The sequence below is a fragment of the Spermophilus citellus genome (assembly GCF_964194105.1).
Source record: "Spermophilus citellus genome assembly, chromosome: 2".
Classification (NCBI taxonomy): Eukaryota; Metazoa; Chordata; class Mammalia; order Rodentia; family Sciuridae; genus Spermophilus; species Spermophilus citellus.
In genome coordinates, this window is record NC_138183.1 from 37,467,640 (window position 1) to 37,489,537 (window position 21,898).

Sequence of the window (21,898 nt, forward strand, 5' to 3'; positions counted from 1 at the left end):
CCACCAGCTCACCCCAGTTTTCCCCAGCGTCCAGCCCTCCCGGAAGGCACCTAACTACTACCGGCGCCCGCGGCTGCACTTGGCTTGGCGATATACTTTGTGTCAGAGGTCTCGGGACCCGGGGCCATACATTGTGTCAGAGGTTGTGGGCACCCAGGATCCAGGGAACATGGAAACCGGCGTCCCAGCCTTGGTGCAGATTAGCAGCGCCAAAGGGGATTCCCAGCTCTATCGCCCAGAAGCTGTTGGGAGCTCGGAGTCTGTGCAGGTTACAGGTTTCCAGAACCCTGAGGACAGTCGACGTCAAAATGAACCAGGCTACTGCAATCCGGAGGACTCTGGGCAGCTGATGGCGTCCTATGAGGGAAAAGCTAGGGGGTACCAGGTGCCTCCTTTTGGCTGGCGCATCTGCCTGGCACACGAGTTTGCAGAGAAGAGGAAACCCTTTCAAGCTAACAACATCTCCCTAAGCAACCTGGTAAAGCATTTGGGCATGGGCTTGAGGTGAGTAGATCCTATTGTCTAGAATGCCTTACTTTGTTCCATTTCAAGACTTCCATCAGAAGTGGGAAAGGGTGGAAAAGCAAATGAGCTCCTGATCCCATTCAAGTGGCCCTTGTTCCAGAATATCTTAGGCTTGTGATTTTGGAGGGTGAGACCAAGTCATATCTCTTTGCAACCATCTTCCTCCCTTGTCTTTTTAGCAGGAAAAGATAGGAACTTTTGGTCCTGTTCCCTCTCATTTACTCCCTCTTTCCCAAAGACTTCCCTTTGGGATTAGCTAGACTTTGTGTCAAGGTAGGAGAGAATGGTAGGACTGCTGTTGCACTGACACAATGTTTTATTTGGAAGGGGGAAGTTTTCAACCCCAGATTACTCTGAGCAGCAGGAGCATTCTCTGTACCATCTTTAAGCAGACAGTATTACACTTTCAACACTTGTCTGGGTCTGGTTTCTTTTCCTCAAAGTTTAGCTCCAGTGAGTAGGTGAGAGCCTGCCTGTTGTCATCCCCAAGGAGAGGGTAATGAGAACTTCACTCTATTCTCTATTATATCAGACAGCTTACATAAAAAGCGAAGACAGGAAGCTGGGCACACTGGTATGCACTTGTAATCCCAGCTACTTGGGAGGTGGAAGCAGGAGGACTGCTTGAGCCCAGGAGTTCAGAGCCAGCCTGGGCAACATACTGAAACCTGTGTCAAAAGTGGGGGTGGGGGGAGTAGTAGGCTGGGGATACAACTCAGTGGTAGATTGCATGCAAGTGCTCTGCCACTGAACTTCGCCCCTAGCTCCGCAAAGATGCCTTTTGATCAGAGAGGTGCTGCTGTGGATGTCCCCAGAGGTCTTAGTAATAGTCTTCCAGAGGGTGCCCTGGCTTCTCCCCTACCTCAAGATTACAGACACCCACAGAGCTTATTTGGGCTGTAGAAACCCTCTGGGTTCCCACTGAGTTCAAAGACTATGATGAGAAACCATACTTGTTAACAGGAACAGGTGGATGTGAGGCCAGAAAGCATCACCCTGAGGTCATCCTGAGTCAGTCCCACACAGTAAACACAGAGCTGGGGAGGGAGGTATATATGTTGAGAAACTGAGTCCTGATAACTTCTAAAGCAGGGGATCCTTCACTTCCCCAGTGTTGAGGGTTGTGGTGGGGAGGTCACTTACTTAAGCCCAATCCTGGACTATGGGAAGGACCTGGTGCTGCCTAGACATCTGACTCCTCTGTTAGTGCCTGCAGTGTCCTGTACCACAGAAGAATCATCCCTCCAGGCTGCTTCTGAAACTGATCCAGTCCAAATTTGACCTTAAAAACCTTTGGGTCAAAATGGGATCTAGGGTACTGAGACAAGAACAGTGGGTTGCATGTGTTGGGGACCATGAGGTAAAAAACATCTGGGCATTCTAGCCCCCCCCCCCTTATCCCTAAATATGAGCTGAATCAGAGACCTGAAGTTTTGCTCAGTCCTCTGGACCCTGGCTCTCCATCCCAGGATAGGATAGGAGCCATTAACACAGAACTCCTAGAATGAGAGAATTGTCTTCATTGAAAAGAAAGCAGGAGTGAGACAAAGAAAAATTTGGGATGACAATTTTTGAGTTAGGGCAGAAATTATGGAGAAGGCCAGCCGCTAAATTAGGGGAATGCGAAAGCTAAGAGGGAGCCCAACTGGAGGAACTCTCATTAGGAGCTACAGCAAGATGGAGTTCTCTGGGCCTGGGCTTGGTGGGAGCTCAATTTTGATGACTCCCTTCAACCAGAATCCATTCATGCAATAAATATTTATCAAGTGATTGTTCTGTGCCAAATAGTCCTTTGTTCTGCTTATCTTCATATCTTTCATTTCTTTTCCATGGCTGTCCTAATCACAGCTGCACCCACCTTCCTTCCACCAATCCCTTCTGGCCTCTAGTGCCAAACTCTAGTTTCCTCTAAGCTAACAAAGAAGACCTCTGCCTCCCCACATCTCATCCTTCATCCTCAGAGCTGTTCTCCCTGCCTCCATAATGTACTGCCCCCTGTTCCTTAATCACATTTCTCCTCCCCTAGCTCAAGTCTATTGTGTCCCATTGTTTGTACATTCATTTGTAAGCAACCATTTATGGATTGCAGACCATGTGCCCTGCCCTGTACTTAGAGCTGAGAGTAAACACTGAATTAGTCTTTGTCACTATCCCTTTCCCCAAGAAACTTAAAAATTTGTCAGGCTCACATGGAGAACATTGAAATAACAATAAGCATACCTGTCACAGGTATTCCACTTTATGGCTTTCTTATCTGTCATGTCATTTGATATTTCATTTACTCTCTGAGATAGCTAGGGCAGGAGGTATTCCCATTTTATAGATGGAGGGAACAGGCTTTAGGGTATACTTACCTAATTACTTGGTTAGAAGTGGTGTCACTGGACATCAGGTATAAAATCATTGGGCCAGAGAAGAGAGTAGAAGTGGAAAAGAGTCTGGCAGGGCAGGGCATGCTTAGTGCAGATCCATCCTGAATAAGAATTTGTAGGAAATAAGATAAAAGGCAGGCTGGGGCTTTCTTCGCCTTGAAATGGAATGATTTACTTATTAGAGATAGCCTTAGTCATTTGTCTATTGGCTATAAAGTGGGAACAAGACCAGGAAATTGTTGGGATTTTTAGAAAACTTTACTGGAATATTATAAAAGAGCAAAATCTGAAAGCTTATAGTTTAAATGCTGAACTTAAAAAGGAAGACTTACAAGGAAATGGCTGGATACAAAAATATTGGTTCTCTTTGGGTGAGATATTTTTCTCTTTCTCTCTAGTGTATTTCCAGATTTTCATTTTTCATAATCAAAAATAAAAATAATCGTTTTTAAAAGAAGAAAGTTATCTTGGCAGCCTGTACCTGTTTGGGAGGTAGGGAGTGGGTGGTAGAGTGGGTGGACAGGGAAGTATAACTGACCCTTTCAACACCTCACACAAAAGCTCCTAAGGTTTGAACTAAAACAATAGTAGTAGAATTGGAGAGGAAAGGAAAGATCAGAAAGCCCCTTTTGCAGAGAATAAAGAGGAGAAACAAAGGCTATCCTACACTAATGGCTGGGGCAACTGGGAAAATGAAGGGGCCTTGAACTGTAGAATAATCAAGACAAGGAAAGGCTTGGAAGCCAAGGTGATGATGATGCCTTGGTACATTTAATGGGAGGTCACTGCTGGATGTTAAAGGCAAGTGATTGCAGCCTGTGAAGAACTGCCTATCCACCCCTGTACTCACTACCTCTTGCTCCTCAGGTACTTAAAGTGGTGGTACCGGAAGACCCAGGTAGAGAAGAAGACACCTTTTATCGACATGTTCAATTGTGTACCCCTGAGGCAGATCTATGGTGAGCCTCACCCCACTTCTGCCCTGCTCAGAAAGGTTGTAGCATTCAGGTCCACTATAGAGTTAGGCAAAGAGGCTTCCAGTTTATGCAAATTGCACTGCCCCATTCCCTAGCTTTTTAGAGGAAGTGGTTTTTAAAGTCCACAAAGTGAGAAAGGCACTGTTTTCTTCTCCCCTTACCCCACTAACCATCATGTTTCTCTCTCTAGGTTGTCCCTTGGGTGGCATCGGGGGAGGCACTATCACCCGTGGCTGGAGAGGCCAGTTCTGTCGTTGGCAGCTTAACCCTGGAATGTACCAGCACCAGACAGTCATTGCTGACCAAGTAAGAGCCAAGAGGCAGAGGAAAGTCTCAAAGAAGGGCCTCTTGGCTAGGGTGGGACAGTTAAATGTAGATAGGATTCAGTCCAAGAAAGACTTTTAGGATGCCTTTTGTGTGCCCACTCCTTTCTAGGATATACAATGGGAATAAGACACGCATGGCACACATTTCTTGAACAAGGAAACAGCCCTGGCATTTCTATATTAAATGCCTCCTATCTACCTTGCGGCCCCAATTCTACTAGCTGAGCCAGAACCCACTACAAGGAGTACAGAGAGTTCCCAGCTCACTGAACCTGGCTGAAAGAACATTTGGTAGGATTAGAAAGGAAAATTAAGGGGCTAGGAATATAGCTCAGTTGGGTGAGTGCTTGCGTAGCATGCACAGGGCCCTGGGTTCAATCCCCAGCACCACCAAAAAAAAAAAAAAAAAGAGGAAAATGAAAACTAAGTCTCCAAAGTCAAGGAGAAAAAAAGATCATAGTTCAGCCTTCAGCTGGAGGTCAACTTCTTTGTGTGAATCACAGGTCTCTGTGGCTAGGGCCCCCACAACTTTCTCTAGCCTTTTTTCCTTTTCTGAAACTTCTTGTCCCCTTCTGCTTCTACATTGCCTTTGGGTCTTAAGTTGCCAGAGATATATGGCCTGCCTTTCATCATATCTTTCTAATGGCCTACCTTTTTATTATTTATCTACCAAGTTCCTCTGTTCCTCTTCCCTGTTTGAGGAATGCCTCCCGCTTTCAGCTCATCTTCAAAGGAGAAATGACTGACAGATCTTAGTCCCATTGATGACAGTGCCCTTCTTAATTCAAGTTTATTAGCCCCACCCAATGCCCCAAGATCCCCCTCTGCCTCATCCCTTAGGTATCCTAAGTGAATGCCTTCTGGAATCATGACTCTACAGTTAAAGTAATTATTGCATGCTTAATATGTTTAGTCCCTGTGCTAGACTTCTTGTATATTTAATATTAAAAACAATCCTATGCTCATTTTATAGATGGGGATACTAAGAGCCAGAGAGGGCTGTATTACATCCAAGGTCACATGAGTGGTAAAAGGAAAGATTGGGATTTAGAACCAGTTCTTTCTATGATAAAGTACCTGTGGTTTTAACCATTATGTACTGTTCCAAGAACATGAAAAATTATTTTCTGTACAGTAAAAATACCAGGTATAGTTTGAACCAAGAGAAGAGCTATTAATCTCTCATAACTCCTACTCTCCAGGAGGTGTGTGTGTGTGTGTGTGTGTGAGAGAGAGAGAGAGAGAGAGAGAGAGAGAATGTATATGTTTGTGTGTGTGGTGGGCCTTACACATAGGCAAGCACTATATCACTGAGCTATATCCCCAGCCCTAGCAGCTTGAATTTTTGTTGGGGAAATAGAACTTAGAGAAAATGGGAGACTGTGAGTGGCAAGGTGAGGATAGATAGTATACTAAGAAAAGGGACTTTGTATGCTACAGACTTGCTCATTCGCTTTACACACATGCCAGCTATGCAGAGGGCCACATTAGTGAACTAGAAGAGTCTCAAAAGAACCAATAGAGCAATCAGGGAAATAGAATGGCAATTAAATACATTTTGACATAATACACAAATGCTACAACAGAGGGACACATGGAATGACTCACTACTGGAGGAAGAAGAGATAGCATCTGACCTGGCCCTTGAAGGTTCAGGAGGAGTTACTAGATGGAGAATGAACAGGAGCAGATCCATGGAGGAGGAAATGTAGTGTGCCCAAGGAACAGGAAGTATTTTATGTAACCAGAATATAAGTGTTTAAAGAGGTAGAGACCAGATTAAGAAGGGCTTTGGAAGCCAGGTAAGAGAATTTAGACTTCAGCCAGGTGCAGTGGTGCACAGCTGTAATCCCAGCTACATGGGAGGCTGAGGCAGGAAGATCACAAGTTCTAGGCCAGCCTGGGCAACTTAGTGAGGCACTATCATAAAATTAAAAAATAAAAGTCCCAGAGCATCCCTAGATCAATTCCAGTACTAACAAAGGGCAAAAAGAATTTAGACTTTAGCATTACACCATAGGAGTCAATGAAACATTAGAAGCAGAGACTAACATTATTGATGACTCTGCTACCCAGATAAGAAGTGGCAAAGACTGTAGACTTAGATTAGGGTGTGGAGACCATAGTAGTAGAAAGGAAAGAGGAAACCTGGGAGCTAGATAATGGGGGAGGCAGCAGGACTTGGTGGCTTACTGAGCTTAGGGGAAGGCCTGGGGGATGAACTGAGGCTGGTGGTACAGCTGTGAGGATCCAGGCTCTGGGAGGGGAGGAACTGCTCCAAGGGGAGGAAGACTAGTGTGTGGTACCTGTGGGTTGCCCTGTTCCAGCCTATCTGCCCTCTTGATCAAGTTCACAGTGTGCTTGCGTCGGGAGGGGCAGACTGTATACCAGCAAGTTCTGTCCCTGGAGCGCCCAAGTGTCCTGCGCAGCTGGAACTGGGGATTGTGTGGGTACTTTGCTTTCTACCACGCCCTCTATCCCCGAGCCTGGACTGTCTATCAGCTTCCTGGCCAGAATGTCACCCTCACCTGCCGTCAGATCACACCCATCTTGCCCCATGACTACCAGGTGAGGCTCTCTTTCTGTTTCCTCCATTGCCCTCCCTCCCCCAGATCCACCTCTGCTGAAAATTCCATGACCTGTGAAAGGGAGGGGTTGGAGCCATGAACATCACACACCTTGTCTTCTATGTACTCTGGTAGGCAGCCTGCCTGGGAATATGGGGAGATGCAAGTGGAAGAGTACATTGGGGATATATGAGACAGGTCCTTCTTGCCCAGGAATAATCCTGGGGACTGAGACCAGAAAGGGCTACAGTGAGACCGTGTGAGTCCAATTTTTTTGTCCCCAGGACAGCAGCCTACCTGTAGGAGTCTTTGTATGGGATGTGGAAAATGAAGGGGATGAAGCTATGGATGTGTCCATCATGTTCTCCATGCGGAATGGACTAGGGGGTGAAGACGATGCCCCAGGGGGTTTGTGGAATGAGCCCTTCTGTCTGGAGCAAGATGGGAAGACTGTACAGGGACTACTGCTGCATCACCCAACCCTTCCAAATCCTTACACCATGGCTGTGGCTGCACGACTCACGGTAATGGAAGAGCCTGCCCTTTACCTTAGCCCCTACCCTTAACCTAACTCTAGACCCACCCCGAGTACATCATGCTCTCTTTATTTCTTCAACCCCTAAGTCCCACCTTCATCAGAATCCTTCAGCCTCTGGAACTTGGAGGCGATAGTATGTAAGAGGAGCTGGACAGCTAGTCAGAATCCAGCATACTTGTGGAGCTTGTCCTCACAGAGTTTTTGGCCCCTTAACAGGCAGATACCACGGTAACCCATATCACAGCCTTCGACCCTGACAGTACTGGGCAGCAGGTGTGGCAGGACCTACTTCAGGATGGACAACTGGACTCCCCTGCTGGTGATGGGGTTCTGACTGGGAGGGTTGGGAAGAAAGACTGTACCTGTCTTAAGGACCAGGGGTGGGAGACCTTGTTCTCATGTTAGGGACCCCAGCCCTGGTGTTGGAGGGGGTGCCTTTGCTTATTTGTCTTGTGATTCTCAGGCCAAAGCACCCCCTCACAGAAAGGAGAAGGCGTTGCTGGGGCTGTATGTGTTTCGGGCAAGCTGCCACCTCGAGGCCAGTGCCGCCTGGAGTTTTCACTGGCTTGGGACATGCCCAGGATCATGTTTGGAGCTAAAGGCCAAGTCCACTACAGGTGTGGGGACCAAGAACCTTTAATGATCCAAGACTCTAGAACTCTGACCTGGAACAGGTGTTCTCATCCCTTCCGTTTCTTTCTATCACAGGCGGTATACAAGATTCTTTGGCCTAGATGGTGATGCAGCACCTGCTCTTAGCCACTATGCACTATGCCGATATGCAGACTGGGAAGACAGGATCTCAGCTTGGCAGAGCCCGGTATTAGATGACAGGTGCCAGAGGAGCCTTCTCTTACCTCTTTTCTGGGCATGCCCTTCCAAATGGGACTCTGATTCATTGGCTACCCACCAAATTTCCACTATGTTGAACACCAGAATCCTTTCTATCCTTGGTAGTCCACACTCATGAAACCATTGCCTCCTTCTGACTTCCCAGATCCTTGCCTGCCTGGTACAAATCTGCACTGTTCAATGAACTATACTTCCTTGCTGATGGAGGCACAGTATGGCTGGAAGTTCCTGAGGACTCCCTACCAGAAGAGCTGGGAGGAAGCATGTGTTGGCTCCGCCCCATTCTGCGGGACTATGGTCGATTTGGCTATCTTGAGGGTATGGACTACTTGTGGGATTTGGCAGGTCATACCCCTCAGGTCAGTTAGCGACCTATCACAAAGCCAGATGATGGTTTTTACCATCCAGGGTATTGATGGGATGAGGGGGTCAGTGGTGACCATGAACTGATCCCAGGCAATGCTCTGCCTCCAGCTTTGGAAGATGTGGGGAGGGAGCTATGAAGGAATAGCAGGAGTTCTGGCAACAATGTATCTTTCCTCATTCCTCTAGGCCAGGAGTATCGCATGTACAACACATATGATGTACATTTTTATGCCTCCTTTGCCCTCGTTATGCTCTGGCCCAAACTCGAGCTAAGCCTACAGTATGACATGGGTGAGGGTAACTTTTGTGTTGTTTTGTGTCTTTCCCCTTAGCTTCCTATATTCCTGAACGTTTATGGTCCCTCAGATTATCTCTTCTTCCACTTTTCTCCAAACATATCTGTATCCTGTTCATTTCCCCTCTGGGGTGGCATACATAGCTCTGTGCCCCATCCCAAGCCTGCCCATTCCATGCTTTTCCCCTCCCACTTGTATGTCTGCTTCTCCAGCTCTGGCAACTCTCAGGGAGGACCTGACACGGCGACGATATCTGATGAGTGGAGTAATGGCACCTGTGAAAAGGAAGAATGTCATCCCCCATGATATTGGGGACCCAGGTAAAGATCCCTCCACCCCAAGGTCAAATGCTCTCCTTCAACTTTTTATACCCTTCACTTTGTCCACCAATGCAAATGAATCAGGTCCTCTTCCTTCTCGCAGATGATGAGCCATGGCTCCGAGTCAATGCATATTTGATCCATGATACTGCTGACTGGAAGGACCTGAACCTGAAGTTTGTGCTGCAGGTTTATCGAGACTATTACCTGACGGGTGACCAAGGCTTCTTGAAGGACATGTGGCCTGTGTGTTTGGTAAGGGATGCATGTGCAGTAGCCAGTATGTCAGGCATGACTAGCTCTGGAGAGAGCCCAGCTATTATCTTTTCTTAGCACCTAGGTCTTCCATTTCTTCGTCTTTCTCTAGGCTGTGATGGAGTCTGAAATGAAGTTTGACAAGGACCATGATGGACTCATTGAAAATGGAGGCTATGCAGACCAGACTTACGATGGATGGGTCACCACAGGCCCCAGGTTAGAGGCAGGGAGCGGGCAGGAGTTTCCAGGAGGCTAGAGATGGGGAATTGGGCACCAAGAGATGGGGAAGGCTTAAGAAAGGACGACTGTTAGATTACATGAGGGTAGCTTGAATTGCCAGTCTGACCCCCCAAACTCCTGTCCCTGATCAGTGCTTACTGTGGAGGGCTATGGCTGGCAGCTGTGGCTGTGATGGTCCAGATGGCTCTTCTATGTGGGGCACAAGAGGTCCAGGATAAGTTTTCCTCCATCCTCAGCCGGGGCCAAGAAGCCTATGAGAGACTGCTATGGAATGGTGAGTTGGGACAACCTGAGGAGTCTTAAGGCAGCTGCAGGGGCCCAGGATGCTTATTTTACCTTTCCTCTACTCCAGGCCGCTATTACAACTATGATAGCAGCTCTCAGCCTCAGTCTCGTAGTATCATGTCTGATCAGTGTGCTGGACAGTGGTTCCTGAGGGCCTGTGGCCTAGGAGAAGGCGACACTGAGGTGAGAGACACTAAAAGGAAGAACCAGAGAAAAAGGTGGATTGTCCCCAATATACGGGAAGTAAATATAACAAACCATGTCCCTGCCTTTGCCCTTGACCCTCCAGGTATTTCCTACCCCGCATGTGGTTCGTGCTCTCCAAACCATCTTTGAGCTCAACGTCCAGGCTTTTGCAGGAGGGGCCATGGGGGCTGTGAATGGGATGCAGCCCCATGGTGTCCCCGATAGATCCAGTGTGCAGTCTGATGAAGTCTGGGTGGGTGTAGTCTATGGGCTGGCAGCCACCATGATCCAAGAGGTAATGTAATGTACTCCTTCTCCTCTCTACCATCTGTACTGTGGCCCAGAAAACTTGATAATCTACCAGACATCAAGGCATAACCCAGTGCCACATCATGGGTCCATAAAGCCTCCCCCTTTTCTTTGGCATGTGTTCCACCCGCTGCCTTTAGGTTTTTGCCTGTGGGTTAAGTTTTATCTCCCTGATAGCTGGGTGTTCCCTAAGGGCAGAGACCTTACTTCTCTATCTGTCCCCAAAAGTGGTAACACTGGGAGTGCTAAGTTATATGTGTAACTTCCATCTCTCCCCACAGGGCCTGACTTGGGAGGGCTTCCAGACAGCTGAAGGCTGCTACCGTACTGTGTGGGAACGCCTGGGCCTGGCTTTCCAGACCCCGGAAGCATATTGCCAGCAGCGGGTATTCCGCTCACTGGCCTACATGCGGCCACTAAGCATCTGGGCCATGCAGCTGGCCCTACAGCAGCAGCAGCATAAAAAGGCTTCCAGGCCAGTAGTTGAACAGGGCACAGGACCAAGAACAGGGCCTAAATGTGGACCAAAGGAAGCCTTGGCAAATCTAAACCCAGAGTGAGCCCTCTGAACTGTGGGAGCCAGCCTCCAGCCTGGTTGATGTTCCTTACCCCAAACCTCCTGCATCCCTGAGCCACCAGGACAATCATGCCTTCCCCTTTTCCCCACCCTGCTGTGCCAGTAAAGAGGGGCTGAGGGTGAACCATGCATCAGAATCACTTATTTATTTCCTTACCCTTTCCCTCACTGCATGAAATATTTGAGGTGGTCAGTTGATTTCCCCAGATCCATTCATGGGATAATAGACACACATGGGTACAAATAAAAGACCCACAAAGCCAGTAAGTGTTGTGTGTTTGAGCCTGTAGGCATCCTAGCAGGGCACAGGAGTGAAAGCCAACCCTCTCCTATTTTTTTATTTGGACAGACAGCAGGGTGGGGTGGGCTTTTGCTGAAACACCTATATTCTCACATTTAACCTGAGTATCTGTCCTGCAAGATGACAGGTGATGGGCTGTGGGTAGGGAGGCATCCCCCCTTTCCTGTGAGATTTGCCTGCAGGGGAAGAGTGGGACCCGGGCAGAGGGGCTCTGAGAAGAGATTGGGGAGTGGCCACTGCAGAGAAGACTCTTCCTGAGAAGCCTGAGGCATGTGATACTGCAGGCAGGAAAAGTTGCCAGGGGCCTGGAGTGTATGTTCTGAGCTGTCCAGTAACTGGTTCGTGTTGTCCTTTTGTACGTCTGACTGCTGCGCAGGTAGCTCCAGCTGGTGCAGGTCCCTACTGGGGAGGGCACGAAGCTGGCGGAACACTGAGAAGACAAGAACTATTAGGAAACAACACAGAAGGAGTCTAAGCCTCTAGTCAGTGCCTGAAAGATATCCTTAATCCTCTTACCAACATGCTCAGCCGGCAGGCTCCCCCTTGTGTCTGAGGAGTACATAGCAGGCACAAGGAGAAGGCAGAAGGAGAATAGTAGGACCTGGAGCATAGAAAAAAGGGGATAAAGGGATCTGAATTGTACTCCTGTCTCCACCCCTGAGGAATCCCTCCTCCCAACACCATCCTCACCAGGACACAGGTGCTGCTGCTGCTGGTTTTGTTTGATATCTCGATCACCATGGCCTGGAGTTTCCTCAACTGATCTAGAAGGGACCTAGAAGAGGGTACTGTATTGAATACTCCTTGCCAGCATCATAAGCCACAATGAAAACCTCTGTTATGCCCACCTCCTCCCTCTGCCCTGAATCCTCTTATTATTTTGTCCTATTTTTGCAAATGACTTCTCTGAACAAAATACTGAGTCCCTCATTAAAACAAAACACTTCCCTGACTGAAATTAATACCTTCAATAGTTCGTCAGTGCCTGGTCAGCAGTGCACATAATTCTCACCAGGTACTCTGTGTTCTCTACCTTCTAACCCAATGTGCCTTCTAGCCAAACCTGACTGTTGTGTTCTCTCTGCCTAGAATGCTTTCTCTACCCATCCCTCCCCACAGTCCTAACTGCATTCAGCTACTACTGCCCTATGAGGTCTTTAACTTACTTCCACTTTCCAGGTACTTAACTTATCCTTAGATACTTGTAAATTTATTCCCATCATTGGGAACTTCTTGTAATCATAGAGTAAAGGCCAATGACCAGACCCTGCATTTGAGGAGCTGCCCCTACAAATCAAGTGTAGGATAATAGGGAAGAGACGACATTAAGTGGCGGGTTTGGGAGAAATTATCTGGAAGGTTGCTCACAAATTCTGTTCCTCCAGAAGTTGTACTTTGTTCTGTAGCTCCAGATTCTGGGCTGTGTATTTCAAGACCCTGGAGGATAAAAGGAATATGGGAATATGGCTGTATCCTCCCTTTTTAAAACCTTAACACAACTATTCTATTCCTTCTCCCTTTCATACCTGTTCTCTAAACCCCCCACATACACCTTCTTCTTCCTACGGCTCTCTTGAGCAGACCTCTTGTTTCGAATCTTCCTCCTCACTCGCTTCAGAACTTGTTCTTCCATCTGAGAGAAGATGGGAGAGAGTATCAAAGGAGTATTGGATCAAAGAAGGCAACCAAGTTCAATATTCCCAGTGTAGGAATCCCTTCTACAGCTACCCTGACCAATAGTCATTCTACTTCTGTCTGGATGCTAAGGACCAGTGTTAACCCTCTGACAAGCCAGGACATTTTAAACAAGCTTATTTTTTAAAAACTTTATTCTGAACAAACATCAGTCTTCTTACAATTTTTCTTTCTTTTTTTTTTTTTTTTTTTTTTGGTGGGGGGCATGGTGGGCAGTATTGGGGATAGAACCCAGGAGCACTTTACCACTGAGCTACATACATCCCCAGTTTTTGAGATAGGATCTTACTGAATTGCCAAGGCTGGCCTCAAAATTGTGAACTTCCTGCCTCAGCCTCTCAAGTCACTTGGATTAGAGGAGTGCACCACCGTGCCCAGCTTCTCATTGTAATTTCTGTCCATCAGACTTACCTAGTCTCTGGGGCCAAATAGAACAAACCCTAATTAACTATTTTAGGACACTTTTAACATTGCCTAAATTTTAAAAGGAAAAAACCTCAACAAATTTTTAAATCATTGATGAACTCTAAAATGTGCTTTAACTAGTATAAAGGAGAGCAAATTAGTCACTGCCCTTGTAGCACCTCTATCAATAGCTTCCAAATCCCATGTACTTTTTGCTAGCTACACCATACTGCTGACCTTAACCTTTCTGCCAATGAACATTGATTTCCTCATAGTATCATAATACTATGCCTATGAAGTTGCCATTCACTGCTTGCAACCTAAAACAGGATTTTATCCTTATTCTTATTATATTGCTTAGTCCCAATTGTTGAACTCAAGACACTTTACAACTGAGTAAGAAGTAGATTACCATGAAGTCAATAGAATGCCCTTCACTTGGACAGATCTTTCCAAGGCTGTATACTAATGTTGCACTGATAATTTTGAATTTATTTTTTCTTAAAAAGAACACCAAAGTCAGGAACTGCCCCAGTTTCCTACTAGCAACAGATTTGCTAACTTTGTCACAGAATTTGCCTACTTGGGAATTTGCATCCAGCCTTTGCTTCACCAATGGAAGCCTTCCTTACCTTAGTGAGAGGAAGTGTCCTGGGCAGAGTAAGCCCCTCCTTCTCCAATAGCCTTTTCTCCTCTTCTGTCAGTATCAGCCTAGCAATCTCCTGGGGGGTATGGGAAATGGGCAGCAGAGTTGCAGGCCGATGTCAGAAAGGAATGGGGAACTCTGCCCCACCCGTGCAATGTGGGAATAATCCTCTTGAAAACCAAGTCAAGTACCTGCTCAATGGGCTCCTCCATATGCAGTGGAGTCATCTGGACCTCCTTTCCACAGCTCCCACTATCTACAAAAAGGGATAGTAGGAATAATCAGACCCATGAACCCTCTCCTCCCCCAAAACTGCTTATTTCAGACTCACCTAGATCGACGGTGACATACTCCTGTGGGAGGGAGTAGGTGTGATCGTGGTGGACAAGGCTAGAGTCCGAGGATCCAAGAACATCCAAGGACTGTGGGGGACTCAGCAGAAAGCTCAGTAAATCCTCTGCCTCCCAGTCGCTCAGTAATTGCACGGAGTCCTAACAAATTAGCAGGCTTTGATTGATCTCCACCCCCCACTCCCGAGCTGACAGATATCCCGAGCTTCCCCCCTCAGAACCTCTATTCACCTCGGAGGGCGACAGCTTCCCGTCCAGCTGAGCCTCCACGACTTCGTCCCGCACAGCCCCCAAATCTTCGCTCTCCTCTAGCAGAAAGCCCAGCAGGTCCTGGTCACCAGGGTCCAAGGCCAGCTCCATGTGGGACATCTACGGAAAAGATAGGCAGAAACTAAAGGTACACCCCTCCACGCGGCTCCACCCCGGATTCTAGGCCGGACCCCAGGCCATCTCCCCTACCTCGCTGTTCCGTCCGCTGGGTTGCCCCGCTGGGGGCTAGCCGTCGCTATCAAGCCTGAGCCGACTCCCAGCTCCAGGGCTCCTCAGCCTCCAACACAACATAAATGACGCATCCAACCCCATGGCATATTGGGACTTGGAGTTCTCTCCAACTCGGAAGTGGCCTCCGGGTCGCGCCACGTCCCGGGGGCTATGCAAATGATGGGGACGTCCCCGCGGCTACCACCCACCCTGGGGCGGGGATTCGGGGATCCGGCCACGCCTTCACCCCAAGCTAGAAAAAGGAAGAGTTAAGAGTCTAAAAGGGAACTCGGGCGTAGTTCGGGTGTTTTCTCCGGTAGCGCCGCACCCTTGCTTCCTGCCGGGGAGGGGCTGCCGGTCTTCGGCGGGCTCCCGAGCATCGAGAGCTGGGGCCAGAGCAGCTTCCTGCAGTCCCCGCAACCATAGAGCGCGGGCCCAGGGCGCCGCCCGCGGGTGGGGGACGTTCCCGGGACGGAAGTGGCGGAGAGTGTCGAAGGGAGGGCGAGGCCGAAGCCCGACAACGACCCGGACTACGAGCGGCTAGCGGGCCGGCGGGTGGGGCACAGAGCCCGGCAGCACAGGTAGGCTGGACCGGGCGAACTGGAACCTCGGGGTGGGGCCGCGGGGCCCGGCCCGGAAGGCGGGCGGACGGGCGGGGCCCCCGACTGTCCTGCGTGTGGTGTTTCGGGTTCAGTGGGAGAGGTCAACGTCCAGTGTGTCTCAGCTAGGTATCGGAGTTAAGTAGGCCGGCTTGCGGGAGGCAGGTCCTTCCTGGGAACCGTCCCCTGCCTGGTCTAGGTTTTGGGGAGGGTGAGGAATGGGTGGCAGTGAGGCGCAGGGCGGCGATGTGCTTTGGTGTTAGCTGATAGCGGGTATGTGGTAGGAAAGCTTTGGGTGAGTTTGGGACTAGTTGGGGTTGGCTTAGAAGTTATAAAACGGGGCTAAAATTTCAGTTATTCCTATGAGTCAGGTCCGTTTTGTGTAGGTGAGGTTTAGATTAAGGTCATTATTTTGTTTTATGAAATGGCCACTGTAAGTCAGAGTGCAAGGTCGGGTTAAGGGTCAACAACAGGAATTAGATTAGTAGTCCGTTTTAGGGATTAAAGACCGTGTCATGGTCAGTATTAAGGACAAACTGAAAATGAGATTTAGCAATCAAATTACAAATGAGTTTTAGGTTTAGGGCTCAACCTTTAAGGTTATAGCCAGGAGAGCTGGTGCTAAAGGTAAAAATTAGACCAGTATGGGTGTCTGCTAGGAAAGAGAAGAATGTCAAAGCTAGTACTGGGAATCAGGAAACAAATTAGGGTCAGGGTTAATGTTAGCATTTAGAGGCAACTTTGGGATTGTGGCTGAAGCCAGGGTCCTTGACCTTGAGCAGGTAAAATTTAAGAAGTTTGTAGTAAGTAGATGCCTTTGTTTTGTGCAGAGGTCCCTTATTCCTGTGTAGTCACAGAAGCTTCTTTCACCCAACCCAGAGAGATGATAAACTAATTTCAGACCAGGATTCTGGGATTCAGCTAAAATCAGAGGTATCCGGGATTCCAGCTTTTTTATTCCACTCTCTATGCCCAAGGCTCTTAGTGTGGTTACCACAGTTGGAGGACAGGGATTCCTGACTATCTGTTTATAAGAAGGGATGTAGAAAATAAACAGGGACCCAGGAGATGTTACAAAGCCTAGTGGTAAGTGGGGGACTGCTTAGGGAAGAGGAGACAGGTGACTAAGGGGGATGCAGACCAAGGAAACACTATTGCCAGGGGAGAAGGGGATGACTAAATCCCGATAGTTTAGCTACACTGCCTTCCCTTTAACTCTTTCCCTAGATATTAAGTGTCCCTCTCCAACTCTCATCCCTATCTCTGATTACATACCCTTTTGTTATACCTCCTTATAGAATACTTTCTTTGCCTTTGACTTTCCTATGTTGTTCCAGCCATTCCCATCCTCTCTGCTGCCTCAACCCCACCTCTTAATCCACATATGCTACTTTAATTTACCCTCACCCAAACCTGAGCTTTCCTGCATACCACCTGGTCATCTGCTGAATACCTGTCCACCCATCAGCCCCTGCCATGTACATCCACTAGTTCTGAGTCTTTTAATTTCTTGATCCAGTTATAGATCCCCTTCCCCCACTCCCCAACAGAAAAGAGGAAATGAGACCCAAAGAGGAAACTGGGTCTTGCTGATCTCACGCCTAGCCAGGCCACTGACCACACCCCCATTTCACTCCCAGCTTGACCCTGCCACTGACTACAGTACTATACCCTACCCATCCTGATTCAGCTACTGTCTATACCCTAGACTGCCCTGCCCCCCACCACAGCTCCAGTTTTAGACACTGCCAATATCTCTTTACTTCCCCACCCTACTCAGCCTAATTTAGCTACTTACTGTATCCCCCATCTGTTCTCAAACCCCTATAGCCTGACTTGGCCTCTGACCTCACTCCATCTTCCTCTGACTTAGCCATCATCCATGTAGTCACTCCTCCCTTTCCCCCAGCCTGATCCAGTGACTGATAGTATATGTATTTTTCCTACCTGATTATTAATCACATCCCATCTTCTTTTCCCTCATCCTTGCCCCAGTTGGGAAAGTCCCAATTCCTTACCTAAATTCAGCTGCTCTATCCACTGATGATCGGAAGCTAAGGGATCCCAGCCTGACTTTGGGCTGTGGTCCAAGAGATTGACAGAACAGACTGTCATCAGGTATTGTCAATTCTACCTCTTAAAAATCTCTCCTGAGCCAGGTGCGGTGGTGCACACCTGTAAGCCCAGTGGCTCAGGAGACTCAGGCAGGAGGATCACAAGTTCAAAGCCAAACTCAATAAAAGTGAGGTGCTAAGCAACTCAGTGAGAACCTGTCTCTAAATAAAATATGAAATAAGGCTGGGGATGTAGCTCAGTGGTCGTGTACCCCTGAGTTCAAATCCCCGGTACCCTCCGCCAAAAAGTCTCTCCTGAATGGCGGTTTCCTCTTTACCATTCTAACTCTGGTTTCCTTACTTCTTACTTGTACTAAACAGTGTCTTTGTAAACAATCTCTGAGTTATTTTCCTAAATTGCAGTTCTGGTTATGTTCCTTCTCTGCTTCAAAGCTTCCTTTTGTCTCCTGTCCCCCACCAGTAGGTAAAATTCTCATACTCTTCTGTAGGCCACCCCTGCCTTTCCATCCTAACCCTGACTTCCTCACCACTGCTCCCTTGCAGGTACCCTGTGCTTCAGCCAGTCTGCCTACTCACTTCCCTGACTGCTCCTCCACGATTTCCTGCTTCTCCACCTTTGCTTAAGCTATTCTCCCTGCCTGGAATGCTACTTTTGACTCATCTCCGGCTGGCGTAATGGAGAGAGCTTGGGCTTTGGAGTCAGAGAGACATGGGTTCGGATCCTGACTTCACCAACTTAGTATTTGGACAAGTACTTTGAACAAGTATTTAACTTTCTTGAGCCTCAGTTTCCAAATCTGTAAAAATGGAAATAATGACACCTACCTTGCAGGGTTGTTGTAAGGATAACTGAAATTATGTATACAGTGCAATGGATATATAGTCAATAAATGTTAGATCACTATTACTTCTTATTATATTTATTTATTTTTTTAAATCTTAACTTCAAATGATACCTTTCATGGACATTTTTTCATCCCACTCCCTAATCTTCCTACTTCTCCCGCCCCTTGGAAGTAGATCTGTCTTCTGAACACACACTTTTTGGCTTTTATCACATCACATTATTGTAATACTTTATTTAGCTTACCCACCTACCTGGAAGATTGGGAGCCCATTGAAGGCAAAGGCTAGGTCTTACTCATCTTGGTTCCTAGCCACTGAAAGTTTGGCCCATTCCTCAAGGAATTCTGGCTGGGTGAATGAAGGAGAATGTGTAATAGGAGGAGAGATGCTGGGGACCAGAGCACTGGAGCATGGCATGCTTGTGATTTGTGGGGAAGCTATGTGTGTGGGATGGGGACCCTATAAGAAGATCAGTGTAGAGGCTGTGTGGTTGAGATAAGATGTATATAGAGACAATGTAGGTGGCTTTGTGGGAAAGAGGTCTGTGCACATGCTGGGGTGCGTTAGGGGAGAATGAGTGTGCATGTGTAAATGTGGAGGGGCTGTGTTGGAGGAAGTTAGGTCCAAAGCCCAGCTCAGCTGCCCAGTCCAGCCCTAAATGAGCCTCCAGCAGCCCGAGGCCGGATATGTCAGTCTCACCCACAAACCCTCCCCCCCTCCCCGAGGTTGAGGACTCAGAGGCCAAATTTGGTAACAGACTGAGTGTTACTCCCCCAACCCTCTTACATTCTGACTCCATCTTCAGCTTTCTTGCTCTCTTTGTCCCTCTCTATAACTCCTTATCTTTCCGTAGTTCTGTTTGTGGGTATCTGCTCTATGTTCTCCACGTACCCTAAAATTCCTTAGCCCCAATACACTTACATTCCATTCCTTGCTGGGATTTGACCTCCTGTCCTCTGTCCTACCTCCCCCCTCCAATTGCCCAACTCCTCTGGAATGCATCTCAGGAATGTATTGAGGGAGGAGGAGTTCCCTGGGAGGGGGACACGGAGGGGGTGTTGTTGCTATTCCATAAAACATGATGGAAAAGGGAGCAAAGTTCTTAGGCCAGGGCAGGAATCAGTTAGCTTCTATTTAAACTTCCAGGGGCCTTGTTCTTTGCCACCACTACCCCCAGTGCACTAATTCCCTCCCCATCCTTGACCCTCCCCATCCTTCACCCAATTTTGTAGATGTCCACTCAGGACCAGCCTGGGAGTTAGGGTAGGCATGACTCAACTGCCTTATCGGGGTCTTACCAGAGGCCTCTGAGGAAGAAGTGGGTGTCCATATGTCCGGAGGAAATGGGGGGAGACATGCAATTTCAGTTTAGGGTGAAGGGTCCTTTCAGTCCTGCTTTAGCTCCTCGGACTTCTGGCTTCTCTGACCCTCCAGCCCTCACTTTTGTGGTAAGCAGTCCATGGCCAGGTCTGTCCCATTTTGGGAGAAGTGCCCCAGGAGAACAGGTGGAGAGAGGGGAGATTGGGAGGGTTCTTTCTTTTTTTGGAGAAAAGAGAGTGAATGAGCCATCATTTTTCTCTTTTGAGATTCTTGACTATTTATATGGTCAGAAATGGTCTAGTAGTCACTGATCCAGACCTTTCCCACATCTGCGTCCTGTTTCTACCTAGACTTTGAACTCTCTCCACTCATCTCTCCTGACCTCTTTACCGTCCACCCCTTCCCAACTTCCCTGGTTCTCAAATGCCTTCTGTATTCGGACACCCCACCTCTGCTTTCCAGTCCTGCTTTCCCCACTTGGAGCTAGCAGTTTGCCAGGAAGGGAATGGGGACCTCATTCTCTTAATTAAGAAGCACCCAATCCCTGTACCACACTGGGTCCCATCATCAGCTGCTGGGCAGACTTGTCCTCTTGCAGCCTGTGCGCCACCTGCTGCCCACAGTGGCTCCTTTAGCTCTCTGAGATGTGGTGCCTGGAGGGCAGAAAAGCCGGGTAAGACCCCTGTATGCTGAGCTGCACTGATACTGTAAGAGGAGGTAACAGGTGGAGGGCAGAGAAGGACTTGCTGAAGCAGAGAGTGCATAGGAGTTGCAGCAAGACCTGAGTATCAACTTGGTGACTTGGAAGGAGCAAGGACTGAGTTAGAAGGACTGGGCTCTTTCTCTCACATGCCTTGAAACTTTGTCCTCTCTTCCCAGGGTCTGCTTCCCCTTTTGCAAAATTCAAGAGTTAGCTAGATAATTTCTGAGATCCCTTTGGACTAGAGAATCATAATTTTAGATTGACTGGCAGGGAAACCAGATATGTGGCTCTGCTCCTTGAGGAGCCACCCACCCCCCAACCTCTCAGGTTGAAGAAAGGCTGGGGCAGGAGTGGGCCTGGATGGCCAGAAGAGCCTGCACTCGATCTCCCTGCCAAGCTAGCTAGAGTCTGTTTGCAGGCTTTAGAACCCTTGGGAATTATCTCATGTAACGTCTTCATTTTGCAGAAAAGGCTAAAGCTAAGAGAAGAGGTCACATGATGTGTTAGGGCAGAGCTCTGAAAAGCACAGACAGGGAAAAGCCAGAGGACACAGTGGAAGACAGAGAGAAAAATACAGGCCGGGTAGGACTTGAAAAGGAAGTGAGCAGGGACAAGTGGCAAGAGAGGCACTTAGAAGAAAGAAGGGAGACAAATTTCAGTGGTGGGTCAGGGCAGTGCCCACAGTAACATAGTATTTCAGATCCACTATTGTACCCTGCAGACTAGCCTCTCCCCTGGATGTCTTAAATGATCAGAACTGGCCCTTTTAATGTAACGAATCTTTAATTTTTTAAAATTACTAAATTAAAAAAAAAAAACTGCTTTAATCTGTTTTGGTGAGTCCCTTTCAAAAAAATCTTCTCTCTAGAACTTCACTGACTGGTAAGCCTCTTTTCCAATTGAGAGTGTATTCTAATGCCCCAATGTCGCAGGACAGGTATAGCCAGGCTGGAGAGCCGAAACTGCCATCATGGTTGCACTTTCGCTGAAGATCAGCATTGGGAATGTGGTGAAGACGATGCAGTTTGAGCCATCTACCATGGTGTACGATGCCTGCCGCATTATTCGTGAGCGTATCCCTGAGGCCCTAGCTGGCCCTCGTAAGTCTAACTACCCAGGTGGCTGGGGCAGGGGTCCTCTGTCTATTTTCCTTTCCATGCTCTTGAACTTAAGGGATGACTTCATTGTTCCCTAAGACTACTCACTCCTCATGGTTATGCTCCATTGTTCCCTTCTTCCTCTTTAGGCCCAAGGTCATGGGAGAAATGGTAAGGGGCAGTGATGCAGCCAGCCACAGTGGGGTCTTTATAAGTCTAAGGTGATCCATCTTCTCTTTTAGCCAGCGACTTCGGGCTGTTTCTGTCAGATGATGACCCCAAAAAAGGTATATGGCTGGAGGCTGGGAAAGCTTTGGATTACTATATGCTCCGAAATGGGGTGAGTATCATTCCATCAAGGATCACTAACATCCTCTTCTATCAGCA

The 21,898-nt window shown here is 48.0% G+C and overlaps 3 protein-coding genes across 7 annotated transcripts in view; 2 read left to right on the forward strand and 1 right to left on the reverse strand.

Annotated features, from left to right (window-relative positions):
• Nucleotide 1: 1 nt before the first annotated feature.
• Nucleotides 2-10,983, forward strand: GBA2 (glucosylceramidase beta 2). 3 transcript variants are annotated; one of them, XM_081279847.1, is made up of 17 exons: nt 2-504; nt 3,765-3,856; nt 4,065-4,180; nt 6,550-6,768; nt 7,052-7,291; nt 7,522-7,624; nt 7,769-7,922; nt 8,014-8,139; nt 8,303-8,475; nt 8,710-8,814; nt 9,032-9,139; nt 9,243-9,394; nt 9,507-9,613; nt 9,769-9,911; nt 9,990-10,105; nt 10,212-10,403; nt 10,699-10,983. In XM_081279847.1, the coding sequence occupies exons 1-17, from the start codon at nt 170-172 to the stop codon at nt 10,975-10,977; spliced, it is 2,760 nt and encodes a 919-aa protein (XP_081135973.1). In that variant the 5' UTR covers nt 2-169; the 3' UTR covers nt 10,978-10,983. The 3 variants fall into 3 exon arrangements, with proteins under 3 accessions (XP_081135973.1, XP_081135974.1, XP_081135975.1); XM_081279848.1 differs by having other exon boundaries at nt 460-504; nt 6,528-6,768; XM_081279849.1 differs by having other exon boundaries at nt 460-504; nt 7,057-7,291.
• A 142-nt stretch (nt 10,984-11,125) lies between these two features.
• The window catches only part of CREB3 (cAMP responsive element binding protein 3), a 47,887-nt gene continuing 37,114 nt past the window's right edge, over nt 11,126-21,898 (reverse strand). The window contains exons 1-10 of one of the 2 annotated variants that reach the window (XM_081279862.1): nt 14,851-15,000; nt 14,623-14,760; nt 14,373-14,532; nt 14,233-14,297; nt 14,028-14,117; nt 12,822-12,928; nt 12,664-12,732; nt 11,986-12,070; nt 11,812-11,896; nt 11,126-11,725 (exon numbers count right to left, since the gene is read on the reverse strand). In XM_081279862.1, coding sequence (XP_081135988.1) covers nt 11,391-11,725; nt 11,812-11,896; nt 11,986-12,070; nt 12,664-12,732; nt 12,822-12,928; nt 14,028-14,117; nt 14,233-14,297; nt 14,373-14,532; nt 14,623-14,760 — 1,134 coding nt within the window. In that variant the 5' untranslated portion in view covers nt 14,851-15,000 and the 3' untranslated portion in view covers nt 11,126-11,390. Of the gene's footprint in view, nt 11,726-11,811; nt 11,897-11,985; nt 12,071-12,663; nt 12,733-12,821; nt 12,929-14,027; nt 14,118-14,232; nt 14,298-14,372; nt 14,533-14,622; nt 14,761-14,850; nt 15,001-21,898 lie in introns of those variants that run through there. The other variant, XM_081279861.1, reaches the window with a different exon arrangement.
• Nucleotides 15,184-21,898, forward strand: part of TLN1 (talin 1) — a 33,836-nt gene continuing 27,121 nt past the window's right edge. Inside the window, exons 1-3 of one of the 2 annotated variants that reach the window (XM_081279835.1) lie at nt 15,184-15,452; nt 21,347-21,514; nt 21,754-21,851. In XM_081279835.1, the coding sequence (XP_081135961.1) occupies nt 21,385-21,514; nt 21,754-21,851 (228 nt within the window). In that variant the 5' untranslated portion in view covers nt 15,184-15,452; nt 21,347-21,384. The remainder of the gene's footprint in view (nt 15,453-21,346; nt 21,515-21,753; nt 21,852-21,898) is intronic. The other variant, XM_081279836.1, reaches the window with a different exon arrangement.

Coding starts and splice junctions, on each gene's coding strand:
- GBA2 (XM_081279847.1), top strand. CDS start 170: ATGGAAACCGGCGTCCCAGCCTTGGTGCAGATTAGCAGCGCCAAAGGG. Junction 9,395..9,506: donor ACATGTGGCCTGTGTGTTTG/GTAAGGGATGCA, acceptor GTCTTTCTCTAG/GCTGTGATGGAGTCTGAAAT. Junction 9,614..9,768: donor TGGGTCACCACAGGCCCCAG/GTTAGAGGCAGG, acceptor GTCCCTGATCAG/TGCTTACTGTGGAGGGCTAT.